Here is a 27,778-nt window from a genome sequence, read left to right on the forward strand (position 1 = left end):
CCAAAAAATCCAAATGACTTTGTAGGAAGGAGCTAGAAATCAAACTATCACTGCAGTAACTCAGAGCAGTGCAGCATTCTCCCTGCATCCCTTCTCTGGTTTGATCAGCAAGGATGGACACTGTTTAGTTGGGTCAGAAGTCAGTTTCTTATCATCGTGACAGTGCAGTGTTATAGAGATGGTTATAGACCAACCACCTTAAATACTGTTTTAAAAAAATTTTTGTGTTGGGGTCTTGTGCATACTAGGCAAGTGGTCAACTTGAGCTACAATCCCTTCCCTAGGAACCTTGAATTAATTATTCAAATATCTCAGCACAGCAATACTTGGTCTGGTTATCATAGAATTTTTCTGTCTTCTTAAAAAAGAGTAGTGCTAAGGATACAGTTCCATAGTAGATTCCTTTCCCAGCCTGTGTGAGGTCCTGAGTTTGATTTCTAGAACAAAATGAATAAATAAGGGAAATAGCACTATTTGCCTTAGGAATATTATACACATTTTGGAAAAAGTCTACTAAAGGCAGAACATTATAACTAAAAATGGAAAATCAGGGGAAAAGATAATGACCACAGCACTAAAATAGTAAGAAGTTGAAACCTATGCAAATATTCCAAAGTAAAAGATTAGGAAAATTCAGTATTACATAAAAATAACAGATTATGTAACCTTACAAAATACTATAGATAAATGAAGGATTATTTGTCAGAGTATTAAGTACACAATGAAAAATCACAAAATAGATTTTTTAAAAAGTCATAATTGTAGGTGAAAAATATAAACATTCTCTCCCTAACCTTTCAATGAACATTTCTGAAGTCATGATTATTAAGCTTTTTTCTTCTAGCATTTCTTATTTTTAAATTCATTACTTTTCAGATTTTCCTCAGATGCCCATGCATTATTTAGGTAGCCAGGAAACAAGATATTACTGTCATTAAAAGGAAGGGAATAAAGGTGGGGAGGGGGAAAAAGGGAGTGAAGGAGGTAGATAAATTTCTCGAATACATTTTCAGAAGATTTCAGGTTGAGAATCAAATAGTGTTTCATATATTCCGTGCCTTATATCCTTACAAACATGTAGTTTTACAATAATGCTGACACTTAGGCTGTAAACATTTTTAGTCCATATGGCCTCTAAATATGGTAGATATGAAATAGTTATATCTTAAATTGAATAAATATATGGACAAATTTTCTTTCCTAGAAAACAGGTGCCTTGAATGTAAACTTATGGATTTTTCTGTAACATAGGATTATAGCTAAGGAAATCTTTATACATCCTGTATCTTCAAATACAAAGAGTAATATATGGTCAATTATAATAACTCATGTTTTCATTGGAAGATTGAGGTAAAGGGCTATGCAGAGTAACTGTTATAATTCCAAACTCAAATAGACATGGATCTAATATTCAGTTCTACCATTACCAGTTGTATGACTTTAGGTATATTACTTAACCTTTGGAAATTCATTTTCCTCTTGTTAAAAAACATCCACCTCCTGTAGCAAAAAAAGATAGCTTAAAAATTTATTACAGTCTGAACAAAAATTGTCTGTGTTTGTGTTAATTGAGAAGTAAATGGCCATGTGTTTTGAGTGACTGGCAAGGGTTTTTGCTGTGTGAGCTTCAAAAAATAATTGTCCCTATTACTGTTTCCATTGGCCAAGTAATAGGATCATGACTAGATATGAAAATTATGACATAAGTGAAACATAAATTATAGAAGCATAGACTTGTACATTATGCCACACTGTGATGCAAACTATAGTTAATAATATTGAACATAGGGAAATGCTAAATAGATTTACAGATAGTAAAGAAGCGTCACCAATGTAGAAAGTATGAATTCTGACAGGTTGGTTCAAAAGCAAACACATACTTAACACTTGAGGACTAAAGTCCATGATGTTACCCATTATAGCTGCATGATCCCACACTTTTTCTCCGTGCCCACAGTCTGCATTTGAATTACCCAAAGATTATTCTGTTGGTCATTCTACTCTCTCTTATAAACAATTGCCAATCTTTGAAGCCCTCTCCAAAATAATTAAATAAATATGGACAAGTGGGGTCATTGTGAATCCAAACACTGGACAAGTTTGTAAAACAAAATCATATTTTCACTTTTGTCTTATTTTTCCTGACCTTTTTCTGGAACAATTAGCTTTGCCTAAGGTTTTGTTAATAAAGAAGTGTATTCATATTAAAAAAAAAAAAAAAAAAAAAAAAAAAAAAAAAAAAAAAATTTATTACAGTGCCTGGCACAAAATTACTACTCAAAAATGTGAACTATAATGAATGACCAAACGAGCAAATGAATGATTGGAAAAAATTAGTAAATAAATAAAAGATCATGAGCAAAAGTTTATGCTTTGTGTCAGTTTGATTCTCAAGACACATTTACAATGGTGCACCCACTATTGTGTTGAATCTTCTATACTAGGGCACTGAGACATCCCTTCTTTTAGCCAGTGACCATGTTGAAAGCTTAATGGGAATTGAACCATGCATGGAGTTTGTTTCAACTCCATGGGGAGTTGGAACAAACAGCATCAGGGATCTCCTCTTGTCAGCACAGAGAAATATAAGTAGGTGCCCATTCCTCTTGCTGATCAATCTGCCTGCATCACACTCATGGCATCTTGTCAGGGAGACCCAGAGATTCCATGAATAGCAGCTCCTCAGTGCCCACTACCTGGGTCAGATCTTTTCTACCACCGGGCAATGAGAAAATGTCATGGCTCATAAAAGGAATACATTCATGATCAGTACCTGGTCTGAAGTAAATGCTGTGTGCATAGGCAAGCCCTCACCCTGCATTTTCCTGGATATCAAACTGACATCACCTGTAATACAGACTCACCCTTACTCTACCAAATCTGTGCATTTAGCAACTACATAATGATATGTTTTTAAACTTGGCTATGTATGTATTATACTCTGTCCTATCCATGTCTATAGAAACTGAAATTTTACGAGGATCAAATGACATTTTTGTAATTAAAGAATGTTGTCACTGGATGATAAATTGTTTTTCAGAATTTCAAAATACTACAAAAGATGGAGGTGAGATAAGGATCTTGTTTATGATGGAAAAAAAGAAGCCTGAGTATCAAACTAAACAACAAAAAAAATCCTAAGAAATGAGAACTCATCCAGAACTATTGCTTTTATCTTGTCTAAGATGTCTGAGATTTTTCTTTATAAAATAAATATTAAAACGAAAACCTCTTCAGGGACCCAGACTTAATCGCTTCCTTAGTGATTCCAGAACTTGAAGTTCCCTAAATCAGAATGTCTGTTAAGCCATATTATTTGGAATATGGCCTCTCACAGTGAAACCCATTTTGCTTCTGGCTACAGTGCTGTACAAGTTCATTTTTACGTTTGTGTTGACACCGCCCTCTGTTCTTTCATGTAAACCTCCACCTAGGCCTGGCCACCCACGCAGTCGCAGTCATCCTCCATCAAGGTAACTCTACTTAACATCAAATAGGACCAAGCATAGAGTTATCCCATCATCATCTAAGGTGATAATTCATGCTTAGATGTTCAGAAATTTAACAAGATTCTTTGAATTAAACTTTAGTGAATCATATTGGAATAACAGTGAAAAATACAATTCCTTCACACACTAAATTAGCTAAGGATGAGATGTGGGATGTAGCAATTCTCATTACCATTAGAAGTCACTTTTACATTGGTATAATATCTAATTTCCTAAAGGGAAAATAAAACCATGAGCCCAGACAATTGGGTTCAAATACTTAAGATTTATGAAAAATACTGTTCTGTGAAAATGTGATGATAGCGCTTCTTCACTCCCTCTCTACCTAAATTGACTGTTACTAAACAGACAAAAAGAGAGAACATGTGTGTGCTAATGGACACACACACGTGCGTGCACGCACACACGCGCATTTATAGAGGATAGTCCAAATGATATACAGACCCTATGCCAAGCAAAGAATATGATATCTCTGTTCTGCAATCATTGAGAAGCTATACACATTTTAATCATACGATATTAGATTATGTTAAATAAAAGAGAATATTCCCTTAAAATTAGTCATAGTGAATTTTTTGAGACATGTTTTTGAAAATCCTCAGCTCTCATTAAAGAGTATTTGCTCATTGATTTATTTTATGTTAAGAGACTAATTTGGGCCACCTTAATTCTACCTTGAAAGAATTCTCTATCTGGACATTTCTGTGTATCTTTTAAAATGTCACACTGATCGCCAAAGCTAGGCAACATAAGAGAGTACCATGCTAATGCAAATTTCTACAGAGTTGACTGACTCATATTTGCGTTTAAGTCACAATTTTAGAAGCTGAATTCATGACAATAGATGATCCTGTTTGTTTTCAAAATGCCTTCATATCACCTATTGAAATTGATATTGCCTGAAGCACAATCTTACCACTAATGTGGTGTTCTTCACCAATTAAGAAAAATGCCACACTAGATAGGACAATAAGATTACTTTTACCCCATTTAAACATAATAGTCTTCGATAATAGGGTTCTAAATGAAATCAATTTGATTTTATGTTGCTCTTTTTACTGATTTTAATTTACTTCAATTTGCACACCTATTATTTGTCACCATTTTTCATGAATTGCCTGCATTGAGAGATCTAGAATGACAAAGCAATTTGGGATCAACCCTGCAGAGACCACAGCCCCATTCAAGTGACAAGCAGAGTTAGGTACTTAGATCGACAGACCACAAGTGCTGAGGCAAAATGGAGATGACATATTCCTTCACACATACATTCATTCCATAATCATTTTTTAAAGTTTTGTTATAATATAATAGCCATGTAGGGAGATACATTGTGATACTTATTTGTGCTTACAATGTATCTTAGATTCACCCCCTCCATTGTTCTCCCTTCTCTCCCAGTCTCCCACTTCTTAGAACAATTTCAACAAGTTTCATTCTTCTCTTTCCATATACGAATACAAAATGCATCCACCATATTCACTCTCATTAACCCTTTCCTTATGTCCTTCCCACTCCCACTGTTACACACCCCTGGAAAAGACCTGTTTTACCCTCCTGTCCTTCATATTTTTTTAAAGTGTATATTGATAGTCCAAGGAGGGGGTGTTGCCTTGTCACTTCAGACATCTGTAGATAGTAGTTAATAAGATTAACCCCACATTACTTGCTGTTTTTCTATCATCCTGCTCCTCTATTATTCAAGAGTTTACAGTGCATTGCATGATACTACATTCATATATAGATGGGTTGTTTCAATATTTTTCATTCTCTAACATTCTCTTATGCACTCGTACCTCCCATAGTCCCCTCAGACAGAGCCACTAATACAATGTTGTTCTCTCTTTCACTATATATACACATGTGTGTGTATGTATATAAATATATATAATCATCTATGTATTTATGTGTACATTTAACTTATAGGTCTAGCTTTTACATATGAGGGAAAACATGTGAACTTTGACTTTTTTGAGACTGGCTTACTTCACTTAACATGATGTTCTCCAGTTCCATCCATTTACCTGCAAACACCATAATTTCATTCTTCTTTATATATATGCCACATTTTCCTTAATCCACTCATCAGTTGTAGGGCATCTAGGCTGCTTCCAAAGCTTGGCAATCGTGAATAGTGTTGCAATAAACATGGGTGTGTTTCATTCTGAGTGAGGTTAGCCAGGCTCAGAAGACCAAAAATCATATGTTCTCCCTCATATGCAGACTTGAGATCTAGGGCAAATGCAGTAATCTTGTTGGACTTGGGTCACATGACAAGGGGAGAGCACATACGGGAGATATAGGAATAGGTAGAAAACCCAAAACATGAAAGCCTTTGATGTCCCCACTGCAGAGGAACTAATACAGAAACCTTAAAGCGACAGAGGTCAACACGAGAAGGGGATCAGGAACCAGTGTAAAGATCAGTTAGAGATGAATCAACTTGGGATGTAACACATTTGTACATGGAAGCAAAGCTAGGAATCTCTCTGTATAGCTATCCTTAATTCAACTAGCAAAAACACTTTGTCTTTCTTATTATGCTTATGTCTTCTCTTCAACAAAATTAGAGATAAGGACAGAAAAGGTTCTGCCTGGAAGCAAGGCAGGGGTAGGGGGAGAGGGAAGGGGCAGGGGGCAGAGGGGAGAAATGACCCAAACAATGTATGCACATGTGAATAAATGAATAATAAAAAAAATTGGTGTGCAGGTGGCTCCATTGTACCCTGGAGCACATTCCTCAGGTAGATGCCCAGGAGTGGTACTGTGGATCACATGATGGTTCTACTTTTGTTTTTTTGAACAATCTCCATATTGCTTTCCATAGTGGTTGCTCTAATTTACATTCCCACAAATAGTGTAGAAGTGCAACAACTATTTTTTTAAATTGGTTCTTGTGGAACAGGCACTTTTCAAGATGTAGGGATACAAATAGTGGGGAACAAAACAGAGGTCCCTTCTCTCACAGAGCTTATATTTTAGTAGGGAGAGTCCAATAACAACAGTAAAAAAATGCATTTAGTTATGAAGAACATAATCTGTAGTGCTGTGGAAGAGAGAGGTTAGAAAGTTCCGGGTAAAGTAGCATTACATTTTTTCCTATGAGTACATCAGTTTGTTCTATTCTATACTTAGAACCACTGTGTATCCATTTTTGGTAACTGGAGCACTCATTCTCAGATCTCTTCTGTCTAGTTCTAGCAATAACATCTCCAATGAAATGTCACTTCCTAAGGTCGGATTCCATGTCTCTTGTCCAGTCACTCTTCATCAGATCATTATGTTCGATTTTTTTTTGTTGAGTTCACGGGTAAATCTTACGTTTATCATTCATGATCCTTTCTGCTGGTTGTTGATACATATCCCTCAATGAGTATAAGCTTCTGGAAGTAGGTACTATGTCTGGCTCTGACTTCTTTACTCTGATTTGGGAACTGCATTCAAACCATCAAAACATGTGGAAATTAGGCTTTGAGTCAAACAGACTTCCAATACTCACCTAGCTTTGATGTATACATTTGTGCTACTTTGAACAAGGTACTGAGGTCAGAACCTCAGTATCTTTTTCTTCAAAAATGAAATGATTTATTATTTACTTCTGATTTATTGTGCATATTACTTTAATAGGTATTTTTTATTTTTAATGAAAATCTTTTTTTCAAAAAGGTGTAAAGGCAATATAAATCAACACTGTGCTTTTTACTCTTGAGTTTGGCTCTTACTTATCCTACCCTAGTTCAATTCATCTCTCTGTTATATATCTTCTTCCCCTATTAACTTCCAAAATTTTAGTTACTAGAACAAGACATCTCACTTGTCTTTGTATATCCCCAATGCTGAGATGGTATGGGTCCATAACAAGGATTTACTGATACCATTTTTTCTTGCCAAAAATCACCCCCACTTATCAGAATGGGAAAAAACACAACGGGTCAAGGTTAGGCACATACAGTACTAATATTAGCAACTAATCTTCACAACCAAATTAAAATGTGCCAGGGACTGTCCTACTCATTTGTTCACTTAATTCCCCCCAATAATCCTTCAATGTAAGAACTATTAAGCCATGTTTTACTGATAAGCAGCTGAAGTTCACAAGATGGAACACAGTTTGTGAGAGAGAAAGTCCTTGAAACAAGGCAGTGGGTTCATAAACCCATACACCTAACACTCTGCAACAATGTTACTCTGGTGCGTTTTGTTTTTTGGCCTCATTATGCAATGATGTACAATGTGCAGAAGCCTCCTGGTATTCTGATGCCAGAAGAATTTTTATACTTTATCCTGGTATTTTCAATCGTTTACCTTAGTTCTCAGCTTATTGTAGCTGCTCAAGTATAAAGTCCTAATTATTTTCTCCATAATGGCTAGTGGGAACAAGCCAACATGGAATTAATATTTTCCTCCAAGGGTTTACAGCCATTTAGCATTTTGTTGTCTTTTATTCCATCCATAAGAGTACAGATAAGGAGCTACTTCTGAGAAGTAAAATAGTTTGAACATTTCGTAATATGGTAGATACAATTTGAGTCATTAACCTACTACACTGGTTTGGTTTCCAAAGAGAAGGCTTGCTTTGTTTGTGTACTCTAAAATATAGAGGTAGGGACAGTCTAGAACTCTTCCCTTACCATCAGTTCAGCAAAGCAAATAACTAAAACTTTCACCAAAAGTCTTTTTACAAAATTTTTGAAGGTAATTTGCATAGGCTGAGTAATTTTTAATTTATTTTCCTCTCCCCATGAAGAATAAAGTTGAAACAAATGCCATTACTTGTTTCATAAAATAAATACAGATATTTTTCAGTGTGCTTTGAGATTTCGCCCAACAGTCTGGTATCAAAGATACCTTTCTGGTTGTCTGAATGTTAGAGGCTTGGCATTTCCTGCATTCCCCTCCAGAATCTTTATTGATGCTAGAGTTAGGATAGGGAATCCTTGAACTAAGTTTACAGTTATTTAAGTAAATTCTTGCTGGTTTACACAGTAAGAATTGAAATCCCTCAACCCAGCAGAAAATTTTGTGGGTACAGTGAATCTGTTGTGGCCTTAAGGTTTCTGGGAACCTTAGAAGACATTCTGAAATTTACACTTAGCCCACTCCAGGTGGCCTCCTCACTTTCAAGTAAAGTTTGAACCCATGTCTAATTCAATTGAGATTTAATCTAATCTTATTGTGGTTACTTTTCCTGACTCTGTTGCTCTTATGAAACACTACAGTATGGCTGTATAATTCTGAAATGGAATGGAATTCCAATATTTCCTATACTTGAAATTACAAACAAAAGTGAAGCAAAAATGATCTTTTATGTTTAAGTAGTAGCTTAACAGAAATTCCTTCAAGAAAAACAGATTAAGGAAATGATCATATTAAGTTACACCTGTTAAATGTACTGCATATGCTTATTTATTGGAGTAGCTATGCTACAGATTATCAAAAAACAGTTTTTAGGTCCCTATGATGGAGACTTGTTTAAAACTGAGAGAGCTGTACTCATCCATTTCTGAATGACTGTGCTTCTCTCTAAACAGAAGGCGAGTGAATATTCAGTTTCTTAATGGAGCCTTGGAAGTTTAGGCTCTCTTTTCTTTTCCTCCCATCAACAGTTTCAGTACCTGTTTTTTTTTTTTTTTCACAAGAACATTTTCCATTCATCTACCTGGACAAAGATGCATTATTTTAATCTTTGGGGAGGTGACTAAGATCCTGCACTTGAAGTTAAATTCTGAGCCCCAAAACTTATTAAGAAGTTACTTACTCCAAAAAACTATCAATTTCCTCAACTATAAACTAGAGATAATGTTACCTTGATTTACAGGATTGCTTAATATAGTGAGATAATACAGAATTTGCCATATAGAAAGTCTTTAATGTTAGTAGTACAAGTACAACTACTGTCTCACTTAAACAAGTGTCCATTTGTACTTGAATGTCTTTAATTAAAACTCTTATAAGTGAACTCGTTACAAACACTATTAAATCTAACTCTGAATTTTGCCTATTTTGCTAGCAAGTTGCTACCAAAAGCTGCCAATAAAATGTACTACTTTTGTGAAATCAGAGATATGCAAGAGTTTTTCCAAATGTGATTAGAAACAATGTAATCTATAAACTAAGGCTGAGAGTTGGCTGCACTGTGTGAAGGTTTGATTTGTGGAAGTCCCTATGTGGTTCTTCACTTTTGATGCAAGACAGAATAAACAGTATCGATTATGAATTATATGTAATCATATATGCATATAAATATAAGCATACATATATATGTAGCTCTCCAATTAAAGGTACAGATGCACATACATATGTATCTTTGTAGGCATGACTATATATGTACATATATACATACATATATGTGCATGCATACATTTACAAAGATACACAAGTACCTACAATTGGAGAGTTACACAGATGCATCTGCATGTTCTGGTGACCCAGAGGGTTCACATCTAGGAAATCAGGAATATCCAAACAAGCTCTACCACTGAACATGCTGTGTGTAGATATTTTCACAACTTTCTGAATAGCATAGGCTCAATGGATTCCAATGCTTCTCCTCTTTGCCACGTCCAGGATGCAACCATCTCACTCTTCAGGTCTACAGTCCCAGATCCCTTTTTTGGGGGAGCACAGCTGACTTCTTTTCTGCCTGAAATTTTCCCTTCTCTGGTCATTCCTGTTTTCCTGCAGTCCCTTTCATACCTTTGGTTTCAGTGCCAGTCTTTGACACTGAGAACACAGCCATGGTCAACTTTCTTTACGCTGAGATTAGTGAACATGTGGGCAACTGGAAGCTCATCTTGGTGACAGTTAAGGAGATCCATTGGCAACTGTAATATGATGAGTCAAGAATATTTTGGAATAAGAAGGTTGACTTATTTGTCCTGTTTAAATGTTTTTATTTTAAAGATTCAGCAAAAGCCTGCAACACAAAGAAATCTGGTGATTTCCTAGAGTCACTAAATATATACCATCTCCATTTCTAAGGTCTGAGGGATGGTGTGATTCTGATCCTAATACTGTGATTTGGGATTTGAATTATTTGCTTATGGAGTCAAACAGTGATGACTCTACAAGACAAAATAGCACCATATGCAGCAGCAATAACAGAATAAAGAACAGTCCTGGACTGGAATGTAGGAGTTTGAGATTCTATGATGTGCTGTGTCACTAATCATTTCTAGGTTGGTTATGCACAAAAATTTCTTTTAATTCCTTCTTTAAAAAGGAGGTGAATTTGAAGATGTCAGAAATTACTTCTAAGCATACTTAATTTTTATCTAAATAATTTTATCTTAAAGAAAAAATAATGGGAAAGAAATTTATTTCAAAAATTAATTGCAGCTCTGAAAAGGATCCATTGCAAAAAATTTCATTGTATGCACTTTTCACACATAGGCAGGAGAGGGGAAAAGTAATTTTTCTTTTCTGATTTGAATACTGGGAAAGTCTAGAGAATAGATTCAAACATTGACCAGGACTGATACTGTTAATAAAATCTCTTTTGTTCTGCCTGACAAAATACATGCAGTTGATATCTGTATGGAAATGAATTAAACCAATTAGGAAATCCATGTTTAATAGACTACATTTCTGTGTGAGATGGCTACTCGGTTGTCCTGCAGTGAAACTTGCTGAGAAGAGAAAGAGGACAGAATTAATAAAACACTGCCTATCTAGATTCATCACAGGCTAACATTATCCTTTGCCATTTTCCCAATGACAGAACATACATAGCAGGAGGTGGCTGAATTGCCTTCTGCTTCCTGCTGAATTTTTCTTTAAGAATGTGAACCTTTAATTAGAAGTAACAAGTTTCTGATCTTATGGGAAGTGTATAGACATGTAAAGTCAAGGACCCCCCCACACAACATACACAAAGACAAACAGCTATATTTAGATGGGTCAGCTGCTATTGAAAGTAAGAAACTGTCCTAATGAAATCAGCAGCAGTACATCTCCTGATCCATTTCTTTAACCAAGGAGACTACAAATTACAATACCACAACCATAAAATTATAAATTATGCTACAAATAATCTGCCTGTCTCTCATAAAAATTTAAGTTAATTTTAAGTAATACTCCTTCATTTTATAGCAACAATCCCATTTTCACCTTTCATCAAAAATAGTAAAACATATCCTATGTTGGATTAGAAGTACCTCCTAAACAAGTCTTAGAAAGGTTAGAAAATGAATGTGAGAAAGATTTTACTGACATAGCAACTATGGTTATCACACATTCTTTGTTAAAAAATCAGATCACAAAGTAGTATAATGTTAATCTTTTTAAAATACATATATACATTTTTAAAAGAAAAATAAGTGTATGAGTATAGAGCAAGGCACAGGTAATGGTTATCTACAGGTGGCAGGATTAGGGATAATATAATTTTCTTAGCTATGTTTCCTAAATCTTCACTAAGAACCTATAGCATTTCACAGTTTGACACATTCAGCTGTTTGTTGAACAGTTTTTAATGTGCTTATAATGTAATGTTATTGAATTGACACAAACAATAGCCTGCCTAATTTTGATTTAGATTCTAAGTTCCAAAAATTTCCACTGTTACTTCACAAAAAGATATTATCAATTAATAATTCAGGTTGATTGCTCTTTGGTATAACAAAACATAAAGCCATTATTCCTATTTTCTTAATGAATCAGAGGATTTTTTTGAGGAAATCGATTTGATGCTAGAGCACTGGTAAATAATACTGCATGCATAATGACACAGAAATTCTAACAGGATACATGCCACACATTAGCAAAACCTCATGTTTATGGACTTTGGGGAGCAAGAATAAACACATAGAAAACATTTAAATGAATATTAGAAGAATCACTAATTTTCAAACTAGATGTGTTAGTTTTTGAAATCTAATATGTTCGATATTTAAAGTAAATAATCATTTGAATTACATCTATGTAAGATTCTTTATGCTGGGCTTGTCAATACCAGATTAAGTTTGATTTCTATCTTCTCATGGTTCTGCTGGGTTCGTGGATAGAAATTCTACATTTTCCATGTCATTTTCCTTGTTCTGAAATGATCCGATTGAGTCAATGTTATTTGACAATAGAATACTGTTCTACCTGTTTGAAACATTTGCTTTATAAATTGTGAGAAATTCTTTTGCTCAGTCCAATGTAAAACCTTTTACTGCCACATGTACAGCTAGGTTTCTTCCCAAAAAAATATTCTTCCCTCACATCTGGCCACATCTCTTGATAGAAATCTCTAAATGGCATAGTGAAATACCAACAGGATTTGAACTTATTATCAAGATGGAATAATTAAAGTAACAACGATAGCCAAAAGTGAAGGTGAGTGGTATGTCTCAGTGTTTGTTTCCTTCAAATTCATGACTACACCAATGTGATAATGTGAGAGGGTGAGACCTTTTAGGGGGTGATTGGCTCATGAGGTCAGAGTCCCAATAAATGGTATTAATGCCCTTTACAAAGAGTCTCTAGAGAGCTGCTTTCTACTTTCACCAGGCAAGAACACAAGTGTTCTATGAACTAGGAACAGGTCCTAAACAGACGCAGAGTTTACTGGTGGCCTCATCATGGATATTCCAGTCTCCAGAACTATGAGAAATGAATTTCCATAGTTTATAATCCACCTAGATGGTAGTATTTTTGTTATAGCGACCAGAATGGAGACAGAAAGTGATTTGAGGATTTCATTATTTTTCAGCCACTTGCTGCAATTTTAAGACAGTAAAAAGCATTATTCATAACTTATTCTGTAGCTTTTTAAGCAAAGTTGAAAGGAAAGGAGTGATAAGACATGATGAAAAGCAAAGGAATGGCTTTGTAAGAGGAAGCAGGCAACACTTGCATTCTTAAATGAAAATTACTGACTGACTGCTATAAATACAGCACTGAACTTGGGGCTATGAGGCAGCTTTTAGAGACTGCCATGGCCACCTGGGACTCAGGCTAAACATTATTCTTTACTGCTGATCTTAAGCTACCAACGCCCATGGCTGGGGATAACTGGCTTCACCCTGCCTATGTCTGTGTCCCCAGCACTATGTGCTGGCCCTTTGAGTTTTCTTTAGTGATTTCTGTCCTCATTCTAGACATGCATGGCCTAAATTTTTCCCATTCTCTTCAATCCACTTGCTCACTCCCACTCTGACTTAATGTCTTACTTCACAGAACAATGGAAGCATAATAGGTAAAATTCTATAATATCCTAACTAGCTATGTATCCACTTATTTATTAATATCAACATTATTGTTATTGGACACTTACTACCTACTTCTTGCTATGCTATTCCAAATATACAATTTCATTTTGTAGTCTAATTTTTGATTATACATTTGTGTGTGCGTGTGTGTGTTTGTGTACTGGGGTTTGAACTCAGGGCCTTGTGCTTGCTAGGCAGGAGTTCTACCACTTGAGCCACACCTCCAGCCCCCTATTATACATTTTTTTAAACATTATCAATCATTCTTTCAGAGATGATTGAATTACAACAAAATTTATGCAACTTAATTTGCTCCTCGAGAGTATGATGAGGTTTCAACAAGAACTGACAAAATTTCAAATTAAAACCTGTTTCACTGTCATTAACCTTTCTAGAGAAATTGGTTGCATTCCCTAGTTAGGTCTGCATGGCACTGGAACTCTGTTCCTTGAGGTTCTGAAATGATTACCAAACTGAAGAACAATGAACTACGTACATGTAGCCCCGTGTTTTTGGAAATGGAGAAACAGGTCCAATCCAGATGCAACTGTTAGCTGAAAGCTATAACAGTAGGATCTAAAATATTTTTAATATTTCTAAATCTTGGTCTCCATCTTCTAAACTCCCCAAGGACATGGAAACTTAATACAAGCTTGCTGCTAAGCATCTCATATGCTACGCTCAACACTCTTGCCAACCAATCTATCACCATGGATAGACTCGGAGTTGTGGCAGTGTACAATTGGAAACAATGGGTTTCCTCTTTTCTTTTTTGGTGGTGGTATTGGGGTTTGAGCTCAGGGCCTCACACTTGCTATGCAGGCATTCTACCACTTGAGTGCCAGCCCACCTTTGTGTTGGGTATTTGTGAGATAGAATCTTGAGAATTATTTGCCTGGGGCAGGCTTCAAACCTCAATTCTCCCAATCTCTGCCTCCTGAGTAGCTAGCATTACAGGTATGAGCCCCAGGCTCTTGAACATGGAAAATTTCACAAGGAAGTTATCAAGGTATTTCCTGAAGAGCTTTGACCACACCTCTCTGGATCATGGCTTAGTCTAGCTTTCTGGTGATAAGTGATGCTACCCACTGAGTCATACATCTTTGAGATGAGAGGATCCCATCTTCAGGTACAACTACTCAAAGAAGATGTATATAAAGATGATTCTCTGCCTCTGAGAGATCAGAAATATTCCATGGCTACAAACTTCTTAAGTCTTGATTCACATTTGCTAGATAATAGCACCGTTTTTCTTTCTAAATTTTATGATAAACATTTTCAAATATAGATAAATTTAAATAATGACACAGTGAATACCTATATATCCACCATTAAATTCAATAAGCATTAATATTTTGCCATTCTTCTTTCTCTATCTTTATTATATTTGAATGCCTGAACATTTCATTGAAGATTTTCATAGGTACGGAAAAACTGACTCAAATCTTGTGAATGACTGTTTCTCTCCTCCTTCCCTGCCAGCTTTCACAGGTCTCAAAGGGAGAGGATTATATGCCCTTAGATTTTGCCTTGAACTTGCATGACACTCAGCTCAAAGGCCACCTTCTACCCAATTACTTGATTATTATCTTGATACTTAAAATTTCCCTCTCAGGTTCCTACATCCAGATCTTTCAATGTGCCTCATTCAGACTGATAAACTTTGCCCCTCCCACATTCTTTACAGTGGTGTTGCCCATGCCCTAGGAATCTGCACAGTAAAAGTTATCTGTAGTAAACCAGAAGTGTTGTGAACCCCAGGACCTGAAGAGGCACCTTCCACAGAAGACTCTCACCTGTTGTTCTTTAGGGTTTTTTTTTTTTTTTTTATAAATCAAGAATAAAGTCTGGTATATGAGGGTGATCTGGCTGTGACATCTGTCAATCGCCAGGGTTGATCTGGCTGATCTGGCTGTCTGGCTAGGCAGGTGTCTCCTTTTTCCCTCACTGTTCCATGTGTGTCCCTCCCGAAGCTGCATGCTCAGTCCATGAAGATGATCATCCCTGATAGAGGAAGACCATTATTAGGTCAAGGGTATATGAGTAGCTGCACTTCTCTGCTAGGATCTCCAAACAAGCTCTCAAGAATAAAGTCTGACCTGCCACAAGATCCAACAATACCACTCTTAGGGATATACCTGAAGGAATGAGAGTCAATTTACAAGAAAGGCACCAGCACACCCATGTTTACTACAGCGCTACTCACAATAGCTAAGCTATGGAAACAGCCAATGTGGTGTATATATACACAATGGAATTTTATTCAGCCACAAAGAAGAATGAAATTTTGTCATTCACAGGTAAGTGGATGGAACTGGGGAACATCATCTTAAGTTATGCTAGCCAGGCTCAGAAACTCAAAAGCTGCATGTTCTCTCTCATAGGTGGAATACAGACCTAAAACAAATGCAGCAATATTAGGGGAGGCCATGCATGGGAGGGATGAGGCAAGGGAAGGAAACTAAGAACTTGAATGTGGTCTATGTGTCTGTATAGAAATGAATACAGAAATCTTAAATTGACTGGGTCCATCATTGGAATGGGACTAGGATGGAGTGAAGAGGATTAGAGGAGATAAACCAATTGGTGTTGTAATACATATATGAATGGAAATATCACAAGGAATATCCCTGTGTAGCTATCTTTATCTCAAATAAGCAAAAATGTCATGTTTTTCCTTTTAGTTTTTATATTCTTTCTTCTACAAAATTGGAGAACAGGAAGGCGAAACAGGTCCTGCCCAAGCAGGGGAAGGAGGGGGCTGGCACCTCTGGCAGGTGGAGGTATTGGGGAAAGGGGGTAGGAGGGTGAATACAGTGCAATTACTGTGTACACATGCATGTTAATGCAAAAATGAAACTGTTCCAGGAATTGGGCCAGGAGGGATAAAGGAGAATGGTGGAAGGGGTGAATTCAAGTATGATGTATTTGATACATTGTAAGAACCTTTGTAAATGCCACAGTGTACCCTCAACCAGCACAACAAAAAAAGGAAAAAAAAAAAGAATAAAGTGTGTATCTGTGTATCTAAAGAAAAATCTTTCAATGGATACTAGCTATTGATATTAACTAATATTATTACTATTTTAAGTGATGCTTCAATACAGCCACTACTGGGTATTAACACAAGGTAAATTTCCTACTACTTTGTCAACAATAGGAAATACCAGGACTGGGAGTGTATAAATAGTAGGAGGAGACAAGAATTTCAGAATCAATTCTGTCAAGGGTTATATCAATTTCACTCCTTTACTTATTTATCACAAATAAGTGTCCTAGAGTTGAGAAAGTCTGCATTGAATTTCTAGCTAAGAAACAAATTGTTCTACTACTTATCTATAAAAATTGTCATGAGATACTTAAACCTTCCTGTCAATTTCACCAACTCAAGTAACAATACAAGTGAGAGAACAATTGCAACTTTGAGCCTGCTCTGAGTAAAAGGGTTAATTTTATACATGTCAGTTATGTTCAAGAACCTGTTTATCAGGAGAGGGAGGGTAAAAGAAAGGTAAGAAGGTGAATATGGTTGATGTGCTTTGTAAGAAGGAATGAACATAGAATGTTTAAACCTGTTAAAATCATCATAAGAAGGGGACTAAGGTAGAAAGGAGAAAAATAGAGGGGATGAAACAATTCAAGTTATAATACATAGATACATGGAATTGTCATAATGAAACTTGCTGTATAGCTATCTTAAACAAACACAAATGTCTCCTTTTCAAAAATGGAGAGTAGGAAGAGGTAAATCAGGTCCTATCTAGAGGTTAGGAGTGGGGGAGGACATAAGGAAAGGGTGTAGGAGGGTGAATATAGTGGAAATATTATGGGTTTATGTATAAAAATAGAAAAATGAGACCTGCTGAAACTATTCCAGGAAAGAGGGAGGGGGGTAAAGGAGAATGATGGAGGGAGTGAAGTCAACTATGAAATATTGTAAGAACTTTTGTAAATGTCCCAGTGTACCCCCAGTATAACAATAATATAATAAAAATGTAAAAAAAATTAAAGAAATGTCAAAAAGAAACGAACTTGATTATTTTCTCAGCAGCCTTTGTTGGAAGTAGGGATGAGCAAATGGAGATTTTCTACCATCAAGCGTTCAAGGCACAGAAATGGTGTTCTATTAGCCTTAATGATACAAATGAGTATCATTTGTATTATTAAATGATAAAAATGAGTGGTCATTTTTCTTTGTATGATTAACAACAATAATGTAATACCACCAATATTAGTTCTTCCCTTCCTCTCTTACTCCTAAAGACATTCTAATTGTTGATTTTCCTGTCCACTAAACTTGTGTATATGTATTCATGAGTTCATTCTCAGCCTTTATGGAGTTGCTGTCTCTGATGAGTTTTTGTCAGTGCTGGATACATGAAAAGAATATGACATGTCTTCTGCCTTAAAGGTGAGTATCATTCTAGGGAGGCAGGAATGGCTCAGGGTGATTTCTGCATGATTACTCTGTGGATGTAATGATTTGCTATGCAAAGTGCACTCGGCACTGGGTACACTGTTTAACTAGTGCTTATCATTTGCCGGTCTGCTCCCTTGCCATTCACTGCTGAATATTATTTCTCTCTCCATATTCCTTCTTTATTCACCCCACCTTTTCTCCACTGCCCACTCTCTCATGGTCACTCTCTTATCAAGATACTTGTGATTCTACATGTTTTATAGCTGGTTCCAAGTAATGAATGTAGCACAAAGCATTTATTAATACTATGATTGGGTCTTTCCATTAGCATGTGCAAAGTCAATCACTTGAGTGGAATCTTTTCAGTCATTGTTCAGCTTACTCTCTCTTTACTCTGATTCCTACATGTGAGCAGTAATGATGCTTAACCTTGTCTCAAAGACCTATATACAAACAGAATCCTCTCTTTTCCTTCCCTATCTTGAAAGCCAAATGCCTATTTCTCTATAGCGATAGTAAAGAGAGAAAGATGTATCTAAAAGTCTAAGATAATGTACCAGTCAAAAGTACTGAATATAGCAGACAATGAAAATGAGATAAAACATATGAAAAATTGGGGAATAGAATCATCTCTGTGCAGCAGCCTGGGGCTCAGGCGCTGAAACAGAACAGGTTTTAAATCCCATCTCCAAAGATTGCTTTCTTTGTTTTCAGTGGTGATTTGTACCAATCTCTCTTTATTCATTTGAAAATAAAGATAAAAAGAACTCCTAATGTAGAAGGCTGTGGTAAGAATTAACTATAATAGAATTCCCTATTACCCACTGAGGGATATGTTCCAAGATCTCTGGTAGATGCTGGAAAGCATAGATAATATGTATGCGTGCATGCACACACACACACACACACACACACACACACACATACACACACACAGTTTTTCCTATACATACCTATGATTAAGTTTTAATTATAACTAAGGTACAGTAAGAGATTAACAGCAATAACTAAAAATAGAACAATTATTAAAAATGTACTGTAATTAAGGTCATGTGAACATGGTCTCTCTCCTCAAAATATCTTATTACACAATAATCATCTTTCTTTTGATGATGATGCTATAAGATGGTACAAAGCCTACATGATGACATGCCATGATATCATGACATAGGCATTGTGACATAGGGTTAGGGTACTACTGGTCTTCTGATGACACAGCAGAAAGAGAACGATCTGCCGCAGATTATCCTGAATCACTGAGCCATGGCAAGGTGGATGGCTGTATATCAGGAGGGAGCAATAGCAGTGGTTGGTGGTCCTTGATAATAGACACTTTTTGCTGAAAATTTTTAGAAGAACATTGTAATGAGAAGTCATTGTCTTTTTCTTTGCAACTCATCAAAATGCTGTTGCAGAAGTTGTAATTTTTCAATGGTCATCAGGTAAGTTTAATGCTATATTCTGCCTGGTGGTCATGTTCCATAATTGTGGCCTTTAATATGTGTGTAATCAGAAACCCTGAAGGAAATTTTTGGTAATGTCTACACTGCTGGTTTTGCTTCAGTTTTTTTTTTTTCTTCTTCATCTCCCTCTACCTCTGCAGTTTACCAACATACTCATCTAACTTCTCATTTGTTAACATTTATTGATGGTGGCCTTCAATATGTTGAATATATCCTTATTTTGGTACATGCACTTTCCTTACCCTGTAAATGATTTTCCTAACTTCTCCATCATCAGTCCCAGGGAAGACATTGTAACAATTTATGGCTTTATTCCATAAGTTATTCCAGAAAGCATTTACAGTTTCTGGTTTTAATTCATCAGTGGTAGCTTTCATAAAAGTTATTTCTCAGCCATAAGTTGTTTCCATTACTGGATTATGTCCAAATTAAGGTTTGCATCTACTGTTGATTAAGTGCAGTAAAATACCAGACAATTATATGTGACATTGCTAATTCTCTGGCCAAGAAGTCGAGGCAACAAGGTTGTATTTGGAAGCAAAAATACAACCTGGACATTTTCACTTATATAGCAAATGTATTCATGATATCCAGGTGCATTATACATTATTAACAGGACTTTAAATTCCAATCCTTCCTCTTTTTAGTATTTTTTCAATTCTGAGATGAAGCATTAGTAAAACCATTCCATAACCAAGATGTCTGCCACCAAATCTTTCTGATTTTGTAGCTAGAACATGGCAGATATTTGAGAACATGTGGATTATTCACTCTGTATACTATACCTGACTTTATCAAATGCCCTGAAATGTTGCCAGTGGTACCATATTTATTCTGTCCTTCCATATTTTACATTCTGGTGTCTCCTTTGTATTGAATGAAGGTTCATCTGGGCATCTTCTTCCAGAAGAGATTGACTTCACTGCAATTGAGGACTTGCTTTAGAAGGTATCATTTCTCCTTAGTCAACTTCAACTTTGCCAGAAATAGGACAGTAACTTCTTCACCAGCAGACATGGTCTCTCCTGTCATTTTTATATTTTTTCAGTTCACATCAATTCCTGGATCTCTTACTTGCAGTGCTTGGTTTGGTGCCTCTCATTTTGGGGGATCCTTTGCCAGAGTTGTCTTGTAGACTCAATGCTTTATAGCACAGTACACTGCTCTCAGTTGGAACACGTTTTCTGCTCATGTCCTCCATCCACAATGTCAGTGCCTTTTCTATTTTAACTAAGTATTTATCACATACTGTGGCTGGAACATTTCCAGTTTGAGGTGTGACAGCCAAACTAGCAAGAATTTCTTTTTTTTTTTGCACAATTTCATGGGCAAAAGATTCTTTCTTACAACAGATGTTAGCAACCTCAGTATGTGACTGTTTTTAATCTTTGTTGTCAAGAAAATTTACCTTTTCACTTAAAGTAAAAACTTGATAGCTTCTCTCTGACACGCCTGACTTCCCAGCATGAGTACTCTTGCATTTCATGGCCCATTATTAAGATGAATAAAGGTTACTGGAATATAAACACTGCAATATCATGACAGTTGATCTGATAACCAAGACGGCTACAAAGTGAGTAATGGTTGCATAGCATATACAGCATGGACACACTGGACAAAGAGATGATTTATGTTCCGGGTGACACGGAGCAAGATAGCAAGTAAGATTTCATCATGCTACTCAGAATGGTACACAATTTTAAAATTATATTTTATTTCTGAAACATTCCATTTAGCATTTTCAGACCATAACTGGCCTAAGTAACTAAAACCAAAGATAATAAAACTGCAGATGGCAAAGAGTTGGGGGTACCATATAATAATTCATGGAAAGTACTTAGTTCAAAATGTGACCCCTAACAAGTGTTCAATCAACTAATAACACTATTGTTATCATCACTATTATCATAAGTAACTTACGTACAAATGTTCAAATTAAGAATTTCTTCCTCTATAATGTAGAGAAATCCTTGACATTGTAATATTTTCACAGTAAGTTATATATCTTTTCTTCCAGAAAACCTTTGCTTTCAATATAAATTAAACTTTAAAGAAAAAGATAAATTAAAGATAAATTTTATATAAATTATCCTCACCCGAATAGCACAGCATCACAATTATTTTTTGCAAGGAAGATAAATTTAAGAGTGTAAATTCACCATTAATAAACATGAGGTAACTACTTTATTTATTTGCAAGTCAGATTGCTCCTTGGAGGGTGAAAGGGCACCATAAGCCTTCCTGTTGCCACAGAACCATGACCCAGTTCAGGCAGCTCAGGAGCAATTTATAAAACAGAGCATCTGCCATGTTCAAACAATCATTTGGCATTCATACTTTCTTTCCATTTTAAAGAGACACTGCATCTCAGTTTTTTTTTTTATATTGTTTATCTCTATTCTTAAAGAAAGCAGCTTTAGGATCACCAGCTGATATTGGAAGATAATTCAGAAAAACCTCAGTCTTAGCTGGAGCTCAGTCCCTTTGTAAACCCGCTGCTCTAAGCTCTCAGATAGCTACTGGGTAGGCGGTTTAACTCTTTTTCACTAGAATTATGGGAGTAAGGAAAACAGCACAATATTCACCTCTAATAAAAAGCAATTTTGTTTGGGAAAAGTTAAATTTTAAAAGCGACACTACTGACCTGAGGCCATAAAGGACTGTGCCATCTGGATGCAGACGGATCATGCGGTTTTTGACAGTCACTCCATGCACAAATGACTTCTTATCGTTCAGGAAGTAGGTATCTGGCACCCAGAGCTGGTCTGCCACTCTGTTGTCCAAAGTCAGGTTTAAAGGTATTACGTTATAGGACAGCCTCTTATCTCTCCAGGCTTGCTGAAAGTACATTGTCAAAGTATAATCCTGTAGATGTGAGAAGAAAAATGGTTATTTGTAACATCATGGACTTGTGGGATAGACAGGCACCTCAGCTTTGCACCTATGTATAAGGCCATATACTATGAACATACACTATTTCCATGTAGGGGCATATTAATTTATTACATTCATTCTTTCTGAGTACATGTCAGTTCATGCACCATGGTAGGTAGAACAAACATGGATAAGAACAGAATATGTCCACATGAAGTATATATTTCCCAGGAAGAAAAATGTCAAGGAATAAACAACTAATAACCAATTCTTGTTTCCCAATGTAGAACACACAGGATTATTTAGGTAAAACATGGTACAATAAAAATAGCTACATACTTGTTTCTTTCTGTAAAAGAACCAGTACATCCAATCTAAGATCTCATACATTCATTCATTCAACAAATGCTTAATTTGTACTCAGTATATGACAGGCACTGTTGAGGAACTGGGATAAAAGTGATAAACAAAACACATCAAATGTGTACACTCAGGGAATTTCTAAACAATGCACAGATAAATAAGCAGAATTATGTCAAACAATGCTACATTCCATGAAGTCAAGAAATCAGGCCAAACAATATTTATCTGGAATGGTGGGGAAATGGCTCTCTAAGGAGTCAACAATGTGCTGAGAGCAGATAAGGAGCCCAAAAGGTGGCTCTGTAGAGAACATCCCAAGCACAAGATGGTCACAAATGCCCTGAGGAGGGTGACCGTGGGCTTGGCATGTCCAAAGAACAAAGACATGCTCTTCGAGGGAGCGTGGAGAGTAGTAAGGGAGCGTGGAGAGTAGTAAGGGAGCAGTCAAGAGCAGTAGCCTTGTGACATTTACACTTTGATAGAGATGAAAATTTAAAATAATGGGCTATAAAAGTGGTTAATTTATTGGAAGAGTGTAATCAAAGTGGGTTTCCCAGCAGAGGGGACATTTCCACCAAGACTTAGGTGACTTCCCAATTAATCTGATAAAAAACTCAATAATGTATCGTAAGAATTTTAATTCCAGGATCATGAACCAGCAGGCTGGGCTCTTAGCTCTTTACAAACAGGGAGTCGCTATAGGGGAAGGCTCACTGGCCTTGCAGTCTCAACTCCATTATTTACTAACCCTGTTTCTAGGCTGAACATTTATGGCACTTATTTTTGCTTCAGTTTGATTAAGTAAATATGGGGCAACTTATAAACTACAAAAACCTATGTCTCATAAATAAAGCATTTACATATATATCAAGACATACTTCATTCATTAGAAGCCTATGGCTACAATCTAATTGCTGTCCTATTTTCATTTGAGTGACTAAGTGAAGGACCAAATATTCATTTGAAAAAAGATAATTACAATTCTATTTTATAATCAATTCATAATGCCCTAAGTGAGGACTCAAAAAAATAAAAGAAATGAGAATAATTTCTCATTTCTGTTAATTTCTGTGTGACATGAGAAGCTAGCACAATGACAATGGCACAGTGAATGAATGAAGTTTCCACAATCTGTGCCTGTGAGATTTCTACTCAGAATCGGGTAGCTTTGTATAGAAGATACACATTTTAATCTCCATGAAGTCCTGAGTTTTCTCAACATTGGTTGAGAATTGTACATCCTAATTTAGTTATGTCATTTAAAAACATGACTTGTAAGATATTATGTGTTATAAACATAGACTAGTTTTTACAAGAAAAGTATAACCACTCATAAAAATGCTTAAATATATCCCTTATTTTGCAAACCTACATATATTGACCTCATTCAGAAGTTAGTGTAGGGTCTTTAAAATTTACAATCACACTTGAAGTCTAATAAAAGATAAATTAATATTCTAAAGGCATATCAAATAACTGGGTGGAATCCACTTCAATGGGTTACTTTTGACAGTGCTCTGGATTATACTGCAACATTCTGCTCTAGTAAAGAATTAGTCTGAGGGTCTGTAGAAGAGTATTTTGACTTACAATAAAAACAAAATACATAACTACAAAACAGAATAAGAACTGGACACATATTTTTTGCCTTGCTTTATGTTACAAATAACCAAAAGATATAACATAAGAAATATGCTATGCAGTTAATAATATGATTAAGGTAATAAATTTAATGATTCATATTTCTTGGAGCTAAAATGAAAAAATTTATTATTCATCTCTATTAGAAGTTGAAGCTATTTACACTTTCTTCATAATAAACTCCAATTGAGATTTAGGATAGATAATACTGTGTGGAAACAGTTGGAGTTTATCAATCATCTGAGATGTGTTTGGACACATGAAATTATATTCTCTTTTGGCCTAAAAAAGGTAATACTGTGAGGTCCTGTGTTACATGCTAACTCCTGTTGTCAGTAAGGCACTGCCTGCTAAGAAATATTCCCAGATTGACCCTGGTGCTTCTGGAAACTGTCATATCAATTTCCATTTTGTTTATTTTTAAATAACACATCAGGATACAGTCAAAAAAGGAAGAGGCTCTTGGATCTGAGTGTTATTAGATGTAAAAAGAAAGAGTGGCCTTATTTCCTACCCTCTCCTCTATCCCTCTAGCCACCTGAGATTAATCCTTTGAACTTTCATATTGGAAGTGTATCTTTCACAATTTAACACTGGGAAAGTGTCTCATGTTGATTATTTAAGCAGCAAACCCTCAAATAAATCACTTCTGGATATTTCCTAATCCATGTCAACACCATGAAAGGAGGATTTTCATAATCAAAATGAAAGCTAATTGATTTTCAATATTGAACAAGTTGGAGTGAGCTCACCATAGGTTATTTCTCCCACTAATTGTAACTGAAAATCCTAACCAGAACATAAAAGCAATCACCTGAGGACAATGCCAAGTAAAAGACAGCAGATGGATTAGAGATGGAATCAAAATATGAAGAAAGACCACAAGGTGAGATTTTTATTTCTTTTCTATTTGTTTGCCCTTTTTTTAACTCCTTAAAGTCATGTAATTCATGTACACAGACATACACACACACACACACACACAAAGGAATATATACATAAATAAATGGAGATATATTCCATATTCTTAGATTCAAAGGGTAAATATTGCTAAGATGTCAATTCTCCCTAATTTGGCCTACTGATAAAAATAAATTCCAATAAAAATCCTATCTAGGAGTTTTTTTGTACATATTAACAAGGTGTTTCCAAAGTGCATTTGGAAAACAAAGAAAGGAGAATAGTCAAAATAACTGTAAAAGGAAAGAACAATACTGAGCATTCAGACAGTCTGATTTCAAGATTTCCTGTGAGCATTGAGTAAGACAGTGTGGTAGTGTTGATGGAAACACGGTTAAAAAAACAGAAGAATCCAAACATAACCCCCCCATAACATTGTGTTCACCTGATTTCCAACAGAAGTACAAAAGCAGGGGATTGGAAAATGCATAATGCTTTCAACAAATGGTCTGTCAACGGATACATCCAAATGCACATAGATGGGTGATAGATGGATGATAGGCAGATAGATGATAGATAGACAGATGATAGGCAGATAGATGATAGATAGATAGATAAAGAAACAAACAAACAAACTTGACTCGGGCCAGGAATGATGTCTACTTCCTATAATCCAGCTATTTGGGAGGTGGAGATCAGGAGAATTGTGGTTCAAGGCCAGTCTGGGCAAAAAGTTAGCAAGAGACTCAGCAAACATGGTGGGTTTAGTGCTGCACGTATGTGGGGGGAAGATTGCAGTCCCAGGCCAAGCTGAGCAAAAAGCAAGACTCTATCTGAAAAATAGCCTAGAGTAAAAATGGACTAGAGTTATGGCCCAAGTGATAGAGCACCTGCCTAACAACGACATGATCCTGAGTTCAAATCCCAGTACTACCAAAAAAAAAAAAAAAGAAAGAAAACGAAAAAAGAAAAGAACCCCTACTTCAGATATAACAAAAAAGTAACTACAAATAGGCCATGGACTTAAGTTAAGAGTGTAAAGTTATAAAACCTTGAGAAGAAAGCAGAAGATATCCTCTGTGACCTTGTATAAGGCTAAAATATTTTAGATACAAACTCAAAAGGACAATCAATTAAAAAAAACAGATAAATTGGATATCACCAAACCTGTAAGTATATGCTCCATGGAAATCACTATTAAGGGAGTAGAATACAAATCATAGACTGGGAGAAAATATTTACAAATCATGTATATTACCAAGAACTTCTCTCCAGAATACATCGAATATGTGAAGAATTCTCGAAAATGGCAAACAACCCAACAAAAACCATCCTTTACTCCTAGCCCTAAGAATCCCCTTCCTATCTCTAATTTTTATTATGTTCACAACAGCTACCATTTTCTTCAGCTGACCATATCCATTTATGGGTTTATTTGTGTATTCTTCATTGCCCCAATTGGAAAGTAACCTCTGAACATAAGGAATTTGCTCAGATTTTCTCACTACTCGGTCCCCAAGTCAGTGAGTGGCAATACAAAAATTTAAAACCTACCTATTAAAAGATTTGAAAGGATAAATGAAAGATAATGCACAATTATCTTTATCAGAAAATACTTAATAATTAAATATTAATAGAAATACTTATTCTCAGTGAGACAGAAATTTACTAAAGTCCTAAATCTTCATCAGTATGAAATTGAGTAAACAAAGCGTGTTATAAGTTACATAATTAAACATATGCAGGATTAAAAATAACATTGAAAAAAGTGTTTACTAACATGAATAGATGTTCTCCCATTTAAGTACTAACCAGGCCCGAACCTGACTAGCCTTCGAGATCAGATGAGATAGGGCTCATTCAGGGTGGTATGGCTGTAGACACAGATATTCTTAATATATGATTAATGCAAATTATTGTCTATACAGCTATACTGTCCCGAATGCATCCAATCTTGCCTAATAAAAATTATCATATATTATTATTATTGTATCTTTTGGCAGTACTGGGGCTTGAACTCAAGGCCTCATGCTTGCTAGGCAAGCACTCTATCACTTGAACCATGCCGCCTGCTCTGTTTTGCTTCTTTTTTTTCCAGATAGGGTCTTAGATTTTTGCCCAGGCTAGCCTTGGACCATGATCCTCCTACCTTCATCTCCCAAGTAACTAGGATTACATGCATGAATCACCATGTCCTGCCCTCATATAAGATTTTTAAAAAGGGGCACAAAAACAATATGCACGGTGTGACCTCATTTTGGAAATATGTGCATTACATGGAGAAAAACTCTATAGGATAAAACATCTTACTATTAGCAGTGGCTTCTGTGTACAGAGTCATCAACTAATTTTCAATTATTTTTGGTTGATCTGCATTTTTTGTCAGAAGCAATGTCATCATCTTTTTATAAA

At 35.8% G+C, this 27,778-nt stretch overlaps 1 protein-coding gene across 1 annotated transcript in view; it reads right to left on the minus strand.

Annotated features, from left to right (window-relative positions):
* Gabrb2 (gamma-aminobutyric acid type A receptor subunit beta2) overlaps positions 1-27,778 on the minus strand; it is a 218,121-nt gene that overhangs the window by 123,987 nt on the left and 66,356 nt on the right. Inside the window, exon 4 of the mRNA XM_074057711.1 lies at positions 22,233-22,453. Coding sequence (XP_073913812.1) covers positions 22,233-22,453 — 221 coding nt within the window. The remainder of the gene's footprint in view (positions 1-22,232; positions 22,454-27,778) is intronic.

The sequence above is a fragment of the Castor canadensis genome, chromosome 16 (genome assembly GCF_047511655.1).
Source record: "Castor canadensis chromosome 16, mCasCan1.hap1v2, whole genome shotgun sequence".
NCBI classification, from domain to species: domain Eukaryota; kingdom Metazoa; phylum Chordata; class Mammalia; order Rodentia; family Castoridae; genus Castor; species Castor canadensis.